Source organism: Rosa rugosa, chromosome 2, assembly GCF_958449725.1.
Source record: "Rosa rugosa chromosome 2, drRosRugo1.1, whole genome shotgun sequence".
NCBI classification, from domain to species: domain Eukaryota; kingdom Viridiplantae; phylum Streptophyta; class Magnoliopsida; order Rosales; family Rosaceae; genus Rosa; species Rosa rugosa.
In genome coordinates, this window is record NC_084821.1 from 675139 (window position 1) to 691413 (window position 16275).

At 39.4% G+C, this 16275-nt stretch overlaps 1 protein-coding gene across 1 annotated transcript; it reads right to left on the reverse strand.

Annotated features, from left to right (window-relative positions):
• Positions 1 to 1701: 1701 nt before the first annotated feature.
• Positions 1702 to 4645, reverse strand: LOC133727810 (uncharacterized). The gene is made up of 4 exons (XM_062155212.1): positions 3818 to 4645; positions 3618 to 3679; positions 3219 to 3538; positions 1702 to 2656 (listed from the first exon to the last, which is right to left on the reverse strand). Exons 1-4 carry the CDS (start codon positions 3881 to 3883, stop codon positions 2448 to 2450), a joined length of 657 nt encoding a protein of 218 aa, XP_062011196.1. The 5' UTR covers positions 3884 to 4645; the 3' UTR covers positions 1702 to 2447.
• Positions 4646 to 16275: the final 11630 nt, after the last annotated feature.

A 16275-nucleotide genomic window follows, 5' to 3' on the forward strand; every position in this document is an offset into this window, starting at 1 on the left:
ATTCATGAAGCAGAAAATTAATGCCTTTTTGTTCTAGCTAAAATATTAATCTAACAGGTTTAGAAAGACAGAGAAAAATTGGATGAAATTGACTATATACCGTAGAGTTATATAGTCGGATTATACAAAGTCACCATACCCACACCTAACCCAATTCTTGGCATCAACCAAGGACTTCCATTTCCGAAGACATGTGACCAGTTACTTTTGAGTTTTCAATGTCGCTCTGTGATTCCTCCCATGAAATCAGCCTGCTTAAGTCGACATGCTAGAGCTAATGGAAAGCTGAGATATGCTGCAGCTGTTCCAGCAACCAACCCACAAACAGCTTCCTGATAAAGACTGGTTGCATACCATCATTCAAAGCAATTGCTTTCCTTCTTAGTATCCTATCATAAATTAAAGCAATCAAAATTCAAATACCAAGTTATTTTTGCCCTTCTCCTACAATTAATGAATGATTCAAGACTAGATAACAACTATAGCTAGCTGTTAGGTACTGAAATGGACCCAGATCGAATACTTACTCGTTAAATCCAAGTATCTGACTATAAGCAAAAGCATTAACCAAAAGCGTACGGGGAATCAGCTGCCGACAACAAGCAAATTTTGTAACTTAATTTGGACAGGCAAATAATTATCACATTCATAATATCATTTTCTTATGAAAATAGTGAAACCAAGCATCTTTATCCAGCTATGAATAAAATAGTTAATCCCCAAAACCTGTTAGCCATTTGCATTCTTTTAAACATAGAACAGTAATTGGAAAAATTAAAAAAATTAAAAGTAAAAAAAAACTTGATGAAGCCTTGATTTTCAAGTTCACAAGATTGTTTCGATAGGGAAACATGTCCTTTTCCCAGTTTGCGAGTTTGTAATCGAGGAACCCAGTGATAGAGCTAGAAACAAGCCCTCTGACTCCGCCATTCACAAAGGGCTTCATCACTGATCTCCACCTCTCATTCTCTGCACCTTTCTCTTCATCAACCTCGATCTATGCACTCCTCTCCCCGGTTTTACTAAAAAAAGTCCTTTTTGGAGAACCAGAAAGAGAGGAGTGATGTCACTCAATTTTGGTCCATGATGAATAAATGTGTGTTGTGCCACTTAGGAGGCTGTGGCCGGCCATATATTAACTTAGAGCTGCCCCTAAAATTCAATTACAATATTACACCCCAATTATATCAAGTAATAAAAGCCCGTAATGGCGTAACCCAATCATCCTATCATACAGTGAGAGGACACCATTTCAGTCTATGGTGAATGAAGTGTACGTACTGCGTGACTTAGCTGTGTACTATCACAGATGCTCCGTTTACCCAAAATATTACTTTCCATATTTACAGTTTTACACTTGTATCCATCCATGTGTACTGACATGTGACTTAGCATAAATAAATGATGAACAAACTAACTGATATCCTTCGGCAGGCTTTCTGCTCTCGGCTACCTACAGGAATTACCCTCGCACAAGGCACAACAAGGTAAAATTTCACATCAGATCATATGTAATTCCAGTTTCTCTTAGCTTCCACTCGCATGGAATAAGCACAAACGGAGTGGCGGCCGGTTGTATCCTAGGAGAAGAGCTCTCCGCTTTTAAAAATAAGTGTTAGATGAGGAGTAATGTTGTTTTAAGAGTTTGATGAGCAAAATCATCAAGCAGGAGCAAGAATTTGGTGCCAGTAAAGCGCATGCAGCAGCTGCAGACAATGCTGAAATTGCCCTGCACCTGATCTAACTAAAAGAACACAGATCGATGTATAACATACAGTTTCATTCAATACTCAGTATATGATCAAGAATTAATGCACAAAACTTTGGGGTTAAATTGCAATCTTCCATGCCATCTGTTATATCATAAGCTCGAAATATAGCTGCAGCACAATACCATTTGGACATCAAAATGAACAGCAGAACGTACTGATCTGTATTAACAACTTTCTTTGTTCATGAGCAAGTAATGCCTTCAATGTTCTAGCTAAAATATTAATTTGTATAGGTTTCAATATCGCAAAGGGACGAATTAAATGGATGATTATATCCTGGGAGGATGAGATATGCTCCAGCAAGCAAAGCCAAAAATATGTGCTTGAGCACTGCAACTCCGCCATTGACAAAGGGCCTGAGCATTGAAGCTTACATATATTCTAGCTTCAACTAAAAAGCCAAACAACTAAACAATCATTGTTTGCAATTTGAACGCTTACAGACCACAATTGCAACAAGGTGTGAGTAATTTAAAATTAAGTGACACAGTAAATAATTCAATTCTACAAACCATGGTCATGTCAAACTATTGATTAATCAAATCCAATCCAAATCCAGACTTAATGAGGTTAAACAAAAGAGGATATGAGATCTCAAGGAAAGCTTGACACCAACACTCAAAGAGTGAGGCTCCAGTGGGGGAATATTTGGCCAAACCAACCTCACCTCACCTGTCATTTCCAAACAACCACAGCGGAATATTTCTGGAGTTGTTCAAAAACAGCCCAGAATACCATGATCATAGGCGCACCTCTACATAGATGAAAAAAGAATCCAGTAGGATGCAATTGTCGTTTTGATTTTACAGCTTCACTCACAAAATCGAAGGAGGAAGCAAGCGAAGCACATGTAACAGCAGACAATGCTGAAATAGCCCCTGCGCCTGAACAAAAACAAGACAGATATGTAACAGATTCATTCAGTCAAATTCAATAGTCAGTTGGAGATTACATTTTATTTATTAATCTGAATGAAAATAGTAGATGTACTACTAAAGATCTTATCAACCTACAATACATATCCATGGAAGTTTGGAGCTACATATTCTTCCATATGCTATATGCTAGGCTAGATAACCAGAATAGTACTGTTTGGATATCAAAAGCAAAAGCAGAAAGTGATCAGTGTTAGTAACTTTGTTTGTTCATGAAGCAGAAAATGCCTTCTAGGTTCTAGCTAGAATATTAATCTTCATAGGTATAAAATTAGACAGCAGGGTCGACCAATCAAATTGGATGGTTATATCCAGGTAATTTTAGTTCTCTGAAGTCTATATGCGATTAACAAGTTCCGATCCGTGGATAAATAATACCATCAGCAAATATAAGGGTAGACATAAAACAATAACTAACAAATAAGTGGTCTTTGTTCTAGCTTAGTTTCAATTAGCAATCACATTTATTGATAATGCGTAGAGATTCATGTGATAAGGAAAGAAACGGTACCAAGCTTTGCATCCCCTTCGGAAAAACGCTTAGATTCCATGAAATAATGGAGACTTGGATTATAGGAAGCAAGCATACCCATGCCTAAACCAATTCTTGACCTCATGGAAGGACCTAACAATACATCTGACCATTTGTCTCTGATTCTCCAACAATCTGCAGTTGGTCCCATGGATTTAACCCTCTTATTGTGCCACGCTATGAATAATGGATAGCTGAAATATTCTGTTGCTGCTGTAGCAATCAACCCACAACCAGCTTCCTGCAAAAGACTCGGTGGCTTACCATCATTGCTAGAAATTGCTCTTCTTCTCAGAATCCTGTTAATATCTTTTACGGGTCAAAATTCATAGATACAATGACTCAAAATCACATAGCTAACCACTAGAATATACTTACTCGTATATTCCAAGCTGCTGACTATAAGATAAGGTTCCAAGCAAGGCTGTAACAGGAAACATCTGCAAACAAAAGCGAGATTTATAACCGAAGATTTGGATCTTGTGCAAAAATGCAAGCATCGTTATCTAACCATGAATCAATCTCAAAACCTGTTTGTCATGAAACAAAAACTCAAAAGCCTGGATGGAACGTACTACCTTGACCTGGACGTGAAAGACCGCCCTCAACATGGGATGGTCTCGAAGGTGGTCCTTCAGTACCATGTGGAATTTTGAGTAGGCGTATGCCCTTGAGCAGACTCAATAAGAAGCGCAGCCACTCCGCCATTGACAAAGGAATTAAGCACTGTTCTCTCTTTCTTCTCTTCCATGCTCCCTTTCAACTTGGTGCAATGGAGACCTTAAAACAATAAAGGAAGTCCTTTTGGGAGATATCAGAAAGAGTAGTCCTGCCACACCATTTCAGTGTGTTGAGTGAGTCCAATGTCAGTTGGTGACTGGATACTGTGTGACAGTGTGACTCTTGGGTGGACCATCATAGAATAGATGCCATGGTTTACCAAAAGAGATTTACCATCATAGAATAGAATACTTGAGCAGGTAACTAATGATAGTAGTGAAAGATCGAAGATGGCCGATCACACATTTATTGAAATAGTAATTAAAGCACAAATCCACCCAAGAGTTTCTCTCACCTTCTCTTAAGCTTACGGGATGACGCAGCCAGAATAACAAGGGCTTTACAACAATAAACCCCAAGATAGCCCAGCCCTTGTGAACCTCAACACATGTGACCGTTTACTACGGATCGAGCTTCCAAGTCTCTGCAATTCGTCCCATGGATTTAACCTGTTTAATAAATGTAACGGATTTAACCTGTTTATTAAACATAACGTACACGCACGCCAGAAATAATGGAAACTGGAAAGCTGGCTTGAAGGATAGAGTCTGCAGCTTTTTAAAGGTTGCTTAAGTACTAGAAAACAAATCCTAGGGCAACTAACAATTAGGCTTAAAACGTCACGGATAAAAAAAATCCAAAACAAACTAGAAAACTTAAGTTGCTAAAAAAAATAGTAAAAAGCAGTTTCGAGGCCCGAAAGTATCTCAAAGCCCGAAAAAGTCCATACATTGTGCTTGACTCCTGGCACCGCTTCCTTCTCCTAAAGGGTATAATAATTAGCATTATGACACCGAACGCCAAATTTGCAGTGTACCGATTTTACCTTTCTCAAGATCAAACTCCTCTTCAATCATTTTAACCAAATGCTCTATTTTTTCTTTTGGCAAACCTCGACGAAACGAACATAATTTATTAAATAGAAAAGTAAAAATAGTACATCAAAATCGGCAAGGGGAATACAACAACCTAACCCCTCGAAAATTAAAGAAACAAACATTTTCAAGAACAATAAAAAACTACAAACTAGCTAAATCAAAAATTAGGAAGACCTAAATGGTCTCTAGCACAAAAAGAAGTTGCAAAGTGTGGTATCGAACACATTATAGCAGTACATAATTAACATTAACTATAGGTAATTGGCTCCAGAATACTTACTTAGAGCATCTTTAGCAGACTCTTTATTTTGGCTCCTTAGCTATTTTAGAGAGCATGTTTAGTTTTTTATCTATTTTAGCAGCTGCACCAGACTCCTAAGTGGCTCTCTATTATGACTTTTAGCTATCTCGCTCCTAAATATAGAGAGCGAGATGAGGCTCTCTATAATTTAAAACATTCATTTTAAGTTATTTTATATAATTTATAAATACATTTAAACTATTTAATCTTCATTTAAAAAATAATATAAATTCAAAACTAGCTAAAATAGAGAGCATTGATGCAGACGTAATTATAAAGTGGCTAGCTAAAATAACTTTTTAGCTATTTTAGCTAAAATTTGATTAAAAAATGGCTAGCATTGCTAAAGATGCTCTTAGAGCATCTTTAGCAGTCGACTCTCTATTTTGGCTCCTTAGCTATTTTGGAGATCATGTTTAGCTTTTTATCTATTTTAGTAGCTGCACCAGACTCCTAAGTGGCTCTCTATTATAACTTTTAGCTATCTCGCTCCTAAATATAGAGAGCGAGATGAGACTCTCTATAATTCAAAACATTCCTTTTAAGTTATTGTAATACCCCGAAAAATCCAAATTAAATTCCGTGGATTTTTAGAAAGGATTTCGCGGTAGTAGGAGCGAGTACGAAGCTTGGAGAAGTTGTGGAATTAGTTTGAATGATTTTATTTCGAAAACGAACGTTATTTAGGGGTTCGTGAAAAATCGACTTTTTGTACATACGGAATTTGGGGAAACTTTCTTCATGAAAGTCGTAGAGCTCGTCGATACGAACTCGTGCATATGTAGAACGCGAAAATCGGAGTTCGTGTGAATTAGTTATGGATTTTTGAAGATATTTCCATTTTGGTATAAGTATATTTCTATTTTCGGAAATTGCAAGGAAGGACAGAAAATTTGGAAAACCAAAACCGAAACCCTCAGTTCTCTCTCTTCCTGCCCGAGCCCCCACGCAGCCACCACCTTCGCCGGCCGATTTCTTCACCTTCCGGCCACCATAGGTCGATTTCTTCAGTGGGTTTTGTTCACCACACTCCCTCCTACACGTCTGTGGAAGCCATATAGCACGGGAAGCACGGTGAAGGCTGCTGCAAGTCCGGGAAGTTGCGCCACCGAGCTGAAATTACCTCCAGTCGCCGGCCTTCATTCTCCCAGCTCCGGCCACCTTAGCTCGTGATTATCAAGGGCTTTTCTAGCCCAGAAGACGTAGATGCTCTCCTCAAAACGGCTTGCAATGATTCGATCTGTGGAGATCGAATTTTGGAACTTTTGAAACTAGGGTTCATCCGATCTGAAAATTTTGTGAGGTGAAATTCGACTCTTTTGGCTTATAATCTGACTTTGGTGTAGTTATGAAAAGTGAAATTGGAGTTGAGATGAAGGACTTTGATGTTGGGAGTTTTGTCAAATTTTGACTTTGGATGGGCGGCAGCGCCGCCACTGTGATGGTGGTTTCCGGCGACCTCCGGCCACCTTAAGGACAGTTTCTGTCCATTTTTGTGTTCTACGTGTCGATACGATCGTTTGCATATATAAGTCATAATTTTTAGAGATCGTATGATTAAGTTATGAATTTTACGATTTCGATCGATTTCGATCGTTCGATTTGTGATCTGTGAAGATCGGACAGCCCGATGGAATTATAGTTTTGATATGTTGATCGTAGGACTGTCCCAATGATTTTGTGTGGTCATGGGTGAAGATCCGACCGCTGGATCTTCGTATAAGTGTGTTTTATGATTTGTGCGCTAAGATAAATATCGTATTTGGTTAGGTGATTGACGGTTTGAGTTGGTGGACGATTGTGAATCGTATTTTGAGCTGTTAAGAAGACGCAGCGGGATTATAGGTGAGTAAAACTCACGTGGTTCATATTACGAACCAAGTACTCTTAATTACTTTATTTTTGTCGTAATTGTGTGAAAATATTTATGGAATAAATATTTGTTTTAAATCATATGGACTTGATCAACTACGGTCCATAGGTAAGTAGAACGATTTTAATTATACAAAATGAATTTCACGTTTTTCTTGTGTGAACTATAGTTGGTATTAGTGGTCATTCCTGAGTGGGTGATTACGTATATATATATTTACGTGATTATACGTAGAATGGTGTGACATTGAAGAGTGTGGAATTGTGATGATTTAATTATTATGGATTGAGATATGTTTTACCATATTTATATGTGATGATGATGATTGATGAGTTCATGTTGATATTCATGGTTGACATTGTGGGATGTATAGAGGTGGAGAATGTAGTGCTCTGAGGACATGGGAAAAGTCCGAAGAACGCCGGTTAAATAATAATCGAGATGTAGTGCTCTGAGGACAGGGGAAAAGTCCGAAGAACGCCGGTTAAATAATAACCGAGATGTAGTGCTCTGAGGACAGGGGAAAAGTCCGAAGAACGCCGGTTAAATAATAACCGAGATGTATACCGTTTACTTGAACCTTGGCCGAGGTGACAGGTAACGATGTAGTTAGAGCTCTAACGTGTTGTTGGGATGAACCAAAGTGGTGATGTCGCGCCCCGAATTTTGAATAATAAATTCAAATCCGAAACATGAATAATTACAATTACAAAATTCAAATTATTATTTTTAACTTTCAGAGTAACACGCCTCACACACTCAATATTACAATTCACTCTCACAAGCAATATTGTAAAGCTCTAAATGAGCATAACACACCTCACAACTTACAATTGCTGTAAAACTATAACAATTGCTCTAACCGCACGATCACCGTCCTGGTTCTCCTGTCCTGTAGGATTACCCGCTACACAATTTGAATAGTGTACCGGGAGTTGCAACAACACAAAACCCGGTAAGCTTTTTACAGCCAGTATGAGTAAACAAGAAAGAACTGTTGATTTTAAATTACAATTCTTATAACTCAACAACATCCATGCAATCACAAAGTAACTCCAAGACACCACAACATAAATGAAATGATACTCTTAAGACTCTCTTTTAAAAACTCAAACTTAAAAGACTCAAATATCCTCAACATTTCTAACAGGAAGTAACCACTCGTCCGGCCAAAGACGTGATTACCTATGTCCTGCCTAGGTCACCGTCTGCGACCTGTCACCGTCTGTGACATCTGATTTTGGACCCGTCTGGTCATAATCAGAAAAGTAACCACTCGTCCGTGCCAAAAGACGTGATTACCTATTCCCCACTTTGGTCACCACCTGTGACATCTGATTTCAGACCCGTCTGGTCATAAATCAGACAAGTAACCACTCGTACGGGCAAAGACGTGATTACTTATTCCCTACTTTGGTCACCATCTGTGACATCTGATTTCAGACCCGTCTGGTCATAAATCAGACAAGTAACCACTCGTCTGGCCAAAGACGTGATTACCTATCTCCTACCTTGGTACAAGGACCAATACATTTAAAACGAGACACACTTGACTCAAAAATGTAACCTCAAACTCACACAACTCTAACCATACATATTATTTCACCCACATAATACATATTATTTCACAACTCACATAATACATATTATTTCACGTAAATAATATATATACATAGACATTCACACAGGAATGCCTATTAATACCAACTATAGATCACACGATTGCATTTCACGTAAATAATATATATACATAGACATTCACACAAGAATGCCTATTAATACCAACTATAGATCACACGATTGCAACAATTAAAGCAATTAAATGCAATGGGTTCGTAATATGAACCACATGAGGTTTACTCACCTCTAATTCCCGCTGCGTCTTCTAAACAACTCAACAACGATTTTACGAATCGTCTGCCAAATCAATCAGTCAATCACCTCATAAGGTTTGAAACCCGAAGAACCCTAGTTTTGAATTCGTTCCAATTCGATCTCCACAGATGAAATCGATGCAATCCACCTTAGGGGAAATGATCTACATCCTCAGAAGTGCAGAATCCCCTCAAGAATCACGGCAAAAGGTGGCCGGAGGAGGGAGAACGACGGTGGGGAAAGGAGGTGATTTCCAGCTCGACTGCACCGTGTTCTTCGACTTGTAGCGGCTACCACGTTGGTTATTTCCCCTCGATGTCTTCTACAAAGTTGTAATATAGCTCAAGCCCAGCAAAATCCCTTTTGGAATCAACTCGATTCGAGGTTGGATGAGAGAGATATCGGCCGGTGAAGGAAGAGCAGCATCGGGCGAATTCCAGCTCGAGCTGTGCAGCTTCTCGGCCTCCTAGCACCTTCCATGGTTCTTTTCTCACTTTGATGTCTTCTAGGAAGTTTTAACTGACTTCAAGACGAATGAAAATACTTTTGGAATCAAGTCGATCGGAGGTCTGTGGAGGGAGATATGGCCGGTGGAAGAGAGAGGAACAAATCTGGGCTCGGGAGAGAATTGGGGAGAAAATATAGGTTTCTGAAATTTCTGTCCTCCAATGCAATTTCCGGAACTTTTTTTTGTATTTATAGAATTTTCCCGATTTTCAATCGCTTATAACTTTTTCATACGAACTCCGATTTTTGCATTCCATATGTCCACGAACTCGTATCGACGCGCTCTACAACTTTCATGAATGAAGTTTTCCCAAATTCCCAATGTATAAAAAGTCACTTTTTGAGACCTCCTAAATAACGTTCGTTTTCAAAAATTAATCATTCGAACTAATTCCATAACTTCTCCGAGCCTCGTACTCGCTCCCACTATCGTGAAATCATTTCTAAAAATCCACGGAAATTAATTTGGATTTTTCGGGGTATTACAGGTGATTTAGGGGGTTGAGTGATTGTAGGACCAAAGTGGTGATATTGTGGTTAGAGGATTGTGGAAATGTATTCGTTGTGGATTTCCGTGTGCTGTTTGATGTTTCCTTGCAGATGTTGAGATTGTTGGTTGTTTACTTGAGTTAAAGGAATAGTAATTTAATAAATCAACAGTTCTTTCTTGTTTACTCATACGGGCTGTCAAAAGCTTACCGGGTTTTGTGTTGTTACAATCCCGGTACACTATTCAAACTGTGTAGCGGGCACTAATACAGGTCAGGAGGATCAGGAAGGTGATCGAGCTGCGTAGAGTAGCTGCAAGTGGGTTATTCTGATTTTCTATTGAGAGGTTTGTTATGCTCATTTAGAGCTTTACAATTTTACTTGTGAGAGTGAATTTGTAATAATAAACTCGAGGTCTTCGAGATTTTATATTTGAGTGACGAGTGGTGTGTTTGTTTCTGAAAAAAAAATTCAGGACGTTATTTGTAGTCGTTTTATTCATGTTTCGGACTTTGAATTGATTATTCAAAATTCGGGGTGTGACAGTTATTTTATGTAATTTATAAATACATTTAAACTATTTAATCTTCATTTAAAAAATAATATAAATTCAAAACTAGCTAAAATAGAGAGCATATATTGATGCAGACGTAATTCTAAAGTGGCTAGCTAAAATGACTTTTTAGCTACTTTAGCTAAAATTTGACTCAAAAATGGCTACCATTGCTAAAGATGCTCTTAGTTACTTCATATATCTTCGCATCAAATCCAAATCATACCATGAAACAATAAAATTAAAATTAATTCTCTATATATTAAAACATGGCACATAATTATCGGTCAATAAATCCCACCCCTACTTACAAAGCGTTTGGTTTGAAAAATTTGTCCAAGTCAAGCTTGGTTTCAAACAAGTACTGGATACTACTTACAAGGCGGCATTGAATCAAGTCAAATTTATGACCAGGCCTGAGGAAGCACGATATCAAGTGAATTCCTAGGCAGAAAAGGAGACTGAAAAAAATGGGACTCTAAGTTTATAGATCGCCACTTTGTACTTATTGGGAAGGCTCCAGTTGATAGATTTCTAATCCCACCACAGTTTAAGATATCTACTGGCTTTGAAGCTCTAAATATATTGACACCGTTCGGATTATGCCTCAAACCTTGACAGAGATTGTGGAGGCTAGGGTGAGGACACAGGTGTTATAACCTTGAAATTAATGAAGAAGGCACAGAAGCTGCTGTTGTCGTGACTGCTGCAGAATTTGTTACTAGTTCAGTAAGATTTTGTGGCAGATCACCCATTTCTTTATCTGATCAGAGAATAAGTGAGTGGAACAGTGATGTTCATTGGGCATGTATTAAACCCCATTTCAGAAGAAGCCATCTAAGCAAATTTGTATTATTTGTTGGCGTGAGTCATACTTACCTTATTTATGTAGATATTCTGTAATATTCCATGATCTGTAATATTCTGTAATATCTGTAGTATTATTAGGTTTACTACTTGCCTTAGGAGTAGTACTTGTCTTATTAGGCACAATTGTAATTTGTATATAATTCCTTCTTGTAAGGTTAATGAAATATCTGAGTTATTCAGTCAAAATTATCTCTTGTTTTTCGTTATATTTGACTTGGTATCAGAGCAGAGATCCGATCCTGGACTCTGACTCATTGTTCTTTGATCCTTGACCCTTGTTCTTTGTGCTTGGATTTGTTCCTTGTTCTCTGATCCTTTCATCACCGTTGCCTTCTTATATTTCCAAGTACTTTGGTGTTGTTTTTTCCTTCCGCTGCGTATTCACCATGGTGAAAGATCAAGACGTTTCGACCGTGATCAAGCAAGATGGAGATGGTGATACTTCTCATGGTTCCAACCAAATTTTTGTCTCCGTTAAAGATGATTCAACTGGTAGTTATGGAGGTGTCAAGCTCAATGGCTCGAATTACCGAACCTGGAAGAAGATGATGGAGGCACACCTCTGTGGAATCGATAAGGTGGGCTATGTTGATGGTTCAATTACTGAACCACCAATTGCAGCCAACAATTATTCAAAATGGAAGACTGCAAATGGCTCGGTAACCTCTATTCTTTACAAATCCATGACTGAAGATGTTTCACAGATGATTATGGGATGTAATACAGCTGAAGAAATCTGGGAAAGCCTCAAGGAGATCTACTTTAACAGAACGGATTTTGCCTAGGTTTATGAGTTGAGCACTCAAGCCTCCCATATGACACAAGATGGAAAAACAGTTGCCATGTATTTTGCAAAACTGAAGGGGATTTGGCAAGAAATTGATCAGATGCGTCCATGTCGCATGAAGTGCTCGGATGATGTCAAGATTTATAAGGAGGAGCAAGATCTCATGAGAGTTCATATTTTTTTGGCCGGCCTAGATCCAATATTTGAGAATGCAAGGAGCGAATTGCTTCACCGGACTACCACACCAACCTTGCAGCAAGCCTTTGCTTATATTCGCAAAGATGAGACCCAGAGGGCTGGAACTAGAGCAGTTACTTCAGAAGTTGCAGGCCTTGCAATACAATCAAAGCCATCCAATCCCTCAAGTAATCGGTTACTCTCAAGCAATCGGCCTCCTTCTTCTGCGTCCCTCTCCTCAAGGTCCTCCTTCCGGGTTCTCCTCAAGTCTGACTTGTAACTACTGCAAGAATCCAGGCCACATCAAAGCAAATTGTTACAGGTTGGTTGGTTTTCCAGCAGACTACTTTGATAGGCCCCGACCTCAGGATAACAAACCCAAGGGAAAGGCTATTGTTCATCTTGTTCAAGACCAAGATTACTATGCGGTGACAGAACCAGATCACACCAACTTTGCTGGTAAGGATACCGCATCCGTAAGTCGCGGTGGTAATGGTAAGATTGGAGTTGCTTTAAAAATTTCTAGCTTTACTGGTGGCAATACTTGGTTAATTGATTCTGGAGTATCTGACCATATGACCTATGATCGTAGTTTCTTTCTTTTTCTCAATCGACCCTCTATTTCCTCTATTGTCAATGCCAATGGTGATTCTTTTCCTGTTTTAGGAATAGGGTATGTTCGTCTCACCCCTTCTTTGACACTACATGATGTTCTTTATGTCCCTGATCTCTCTCATCATCTTATATCTGTGCCTCAGCTTAATACTCAATCTCGGTGTTCTGTAACATTTTTTCCGTTGTATGTGATTTTTCAGGACCTCCTCACCAGGGAAATAATCGGCAGGGGTTATCTGAGGGGTCGACTATTTCATCTGGATTGCATGTTCGTTGGAATGAAGCCGGAGAAGGCAGTCCAAGCAGCTTTGATTTCGACTGGGGTTACTAATCAAGTTGAAGAATTATGGCTATGGCATCGAAGATTGGGACATCCTTCATTTAGTGTCATGAAGAAATCTATGCCATCCTTGTTTCTGGGCATTGATGAGTCTAAGTTACATTGTGAGTCATGTGTCTTAGCTAAAAGTCATCGTACTAGTTATCCCTTGAGTACTACTAGGAGTTCTTTTCCTTTTGAGCTTATTCATTCTGGTGTATGGGGACCTTCCCGTGAGTCAACCTTGTCTGGCAAACATTGGTTTGTTTTGTTTATTGATGATTATACCAGTCTTACTTGGGTCTCTTTATTGAAACACAAATATGAAGTCTTCTCTGCTTTCCAAGAATTTTTTGCCCTTGTTCAAAATCAATTTGGAACCAATATTAAAGTCTTTCATTCTGATAATGGGGGGGGAGTTTGTCAATTCTTAGTTTCACCAATTCTTTCATTCTTATGGGATTACTCATCAAACTACTTGCCCTCAAACCCCTAAACAAAATGGGATGTCAGAAAGAAAGAATCGTCATGTTCTTGACATAGCCCGGTCTCTTCTATTTAGTGCTCATATGCCTAAGTATCTTTGGGGAGATGCAATTCTCACTGCTTGTCATCTCATCAATAGGCTACCTTCCTCTGTTCTCAATGGTCAAACCCCCTATGTTGCCCTTTCACATCGTGTGTCTGTCCCTTCATTTTCTAATCTCCCTGCTCGTGTCTTTGGGTGTGTTGTGTTCATCCATGTTCCTAAGAATCAACGGTCCAAACTCGATGCCAGGGCATTAAAGTGTATTTTTGTGGGCTATGGTGTTAATCAGAAAGGCTACAAGTGTTTTCATCCTCCTACACAGAAAGTTTTTGTTACCATGGATGTCACCTTTTGTTTGGACCCAAAATGAACATTTTGGCCTGACAAGGCACGTCTTGGAGAAATTGAGCCAATATCAGTGGCTCAAGCTATATATTGTCGACAAGCTCGAAATATATATTTAGAGGCTAAATAAAGCCTACTATGGAAGTATGACAAGTCAACTTTAGCATATTTTCCTACTTCGGCTAGGAAAAACCGAGCTAGACAAGGAAGGAGGGGTGGCAGACTAACCAAATGAAATCAAAATGTGCTGAAACTTTCCAGATCCATTCTAGACAGCCCAAGGATCATTTCTTATGAAGAGTGCAAGAGCTTTTTTTGAGTGGAAGGCCTTCAAACAATCAGCCCAATTTTCTACAGAAGCAAAACTGGAAAACTGGAACTGTAAGAGGTCCAGCAGCATTTTCGGCCCAACCACATGGAATAAAAATCTGAAAATTTGTCAAGATGATCTAAACTCATAGTGGAACATTTCATATGAAGAAGTCGAAGGCATATAATGAAGTCTTGTTGGAGAAATAATTGAAGGAATAAAGGGGCAGAAACTGACCTAAAACCAGCTCAATATTCACATGTTCATGTTTCCTACCCACATGAAGAAAGCTAGATGCTTTTCTCTTTTTCCTTGGATATATTTTTCTTCTACAATCTCTTTAATAGATCATCACCACTTCCATGTTGCTGCACCTTCATGCTTTGCTTTCATTTCATCTTTTCTCTATCTTTTCCATATTTTACAAGTGAACTTAGATCTACTTTCATTATTTTTCTTCCACTCATCATTTCACTCTTCTTTTTCTTCCCTATATAAACACCTTCTCCTCTCATTCTAACACACACATTCACATTCAACAACAACATCTCTAAGATGATCTAAGTTCTCTCTAGAGCAAACCTCTCTAAGAGCAACTCCTCTCTTTCTCTTTCTCTTTCTCTTACCGGTGATCACACTCCTAGTCCTAGTCTTCTCAGAAGCCGACTTTCAGTGCCACCAAACCCTCTGTCAACGTGCTTCGGTCCTAGTCTCCTCGGGAGCCGACGGTAGTGCCGCGACCACAACGGTTACAGAACCAGCCAAGCAAGGGTAACGCCCTAGCAACCCAGCCAAGCTAAAGTCACGCTTTAGCAAGATCTCAACATTTCTCGGTGATGTCGCTCTGCTCGATCTACAATATTGAGTATCGATTGTGTTAACAAGAAGAAACTTCAGCAAAGTCCTCACCACGAGGCACAAAGAATCCCACGACGAGGTTGGTGCTCTCCTCGTCTACAATCGCTTGATAGAAGTCAGGTCAAGGGACACCCCCGACGACCGCACCCGAACGGTGCTGGCACGCCCACGCAAGAAAAGAGACTGTTGACCAGCTGCAGCAAAATTGGAGCCAAACACCTTTTATGAGGATGCATGTTATTTTTCTCCCATCAATCCTTCACTTCAGGGGGAGAAACACACTTTTTTGGAAAAGAAGTCTTGTGGGATTAAAATTCAGCCCATTGAAACCAATGACACTCCTGCAGAAACAGAAAAAACAATTGCCGAACAGAGCATTGTGAGTTCCGAAACAGAAAAGGCAATTGCCGAATCGTCTACCCTTCACCATGCAACTGTCGAACAGAGCATTGCGAGTTTCGAAACAGAAAAGGCAATTGCTGAATCGTCTACCCTTCGCCATGCAACTGCCGAACAGAGCATTGCGAGTTCCGAAACAGCAAAGACAATTGCCGAATCGTCTACCCTCCAAGAAGACCAAGCTCCTCCACCCCTCTTAGATATAGATAACCCTTGTCAACCAATCCCTGAGGAGCGTCCCAATCTTGAGGTTAGTGGTGTTTCTTCTAACTCTGATATTGGTGATAGTGTGTATGTTTTGCCTCCTAGGTCCACCCGTGGTAAACCACCTCGTCAATATGAACTAAGTTTAGATGTTAAGTCTAAGTATGTCATAGCTAACTTTGTATCCACCCACCGGTTATCCAAATCCCATGCTTCTTTTGTGAATCAAGTATCCTCTGTATGTGTTCCCAGTAAAGTGCAGGATGCTCTCAAGGATCCCAGATGGTCTCAAGCGATGAATGAAGAGATGGAGGCATTGGAGAAGAATAATACTTGGGAGTTGGTGCCACCTCCACAAGGAAAGAGA

Bases quoted from the DNA above. Each gene is read 5' to 3' on its own strand.
- LOC133727810 (XM_062155212.1), bottom strand. From the start codon at position 3,883: ATGGTACTGAAGGACCACCTTCGAGACCATCCCATGTTGAGGGCGGTC. The intron at 3,680-3,817 runs GTAGTACGTTCC...TTTTGTTTGCAG, and splicing joins TCTTTCACGTCCAGGTCAAG to ATGTTTCCTGTTACAGCCTT. The intron at 3,539-3,617 runs GTAAGTATATTC...AGATATTAACAG, and splicing joins CAGCAGCTTGGAATATACGA to GATTCTGAGAAGAAGAGCAA.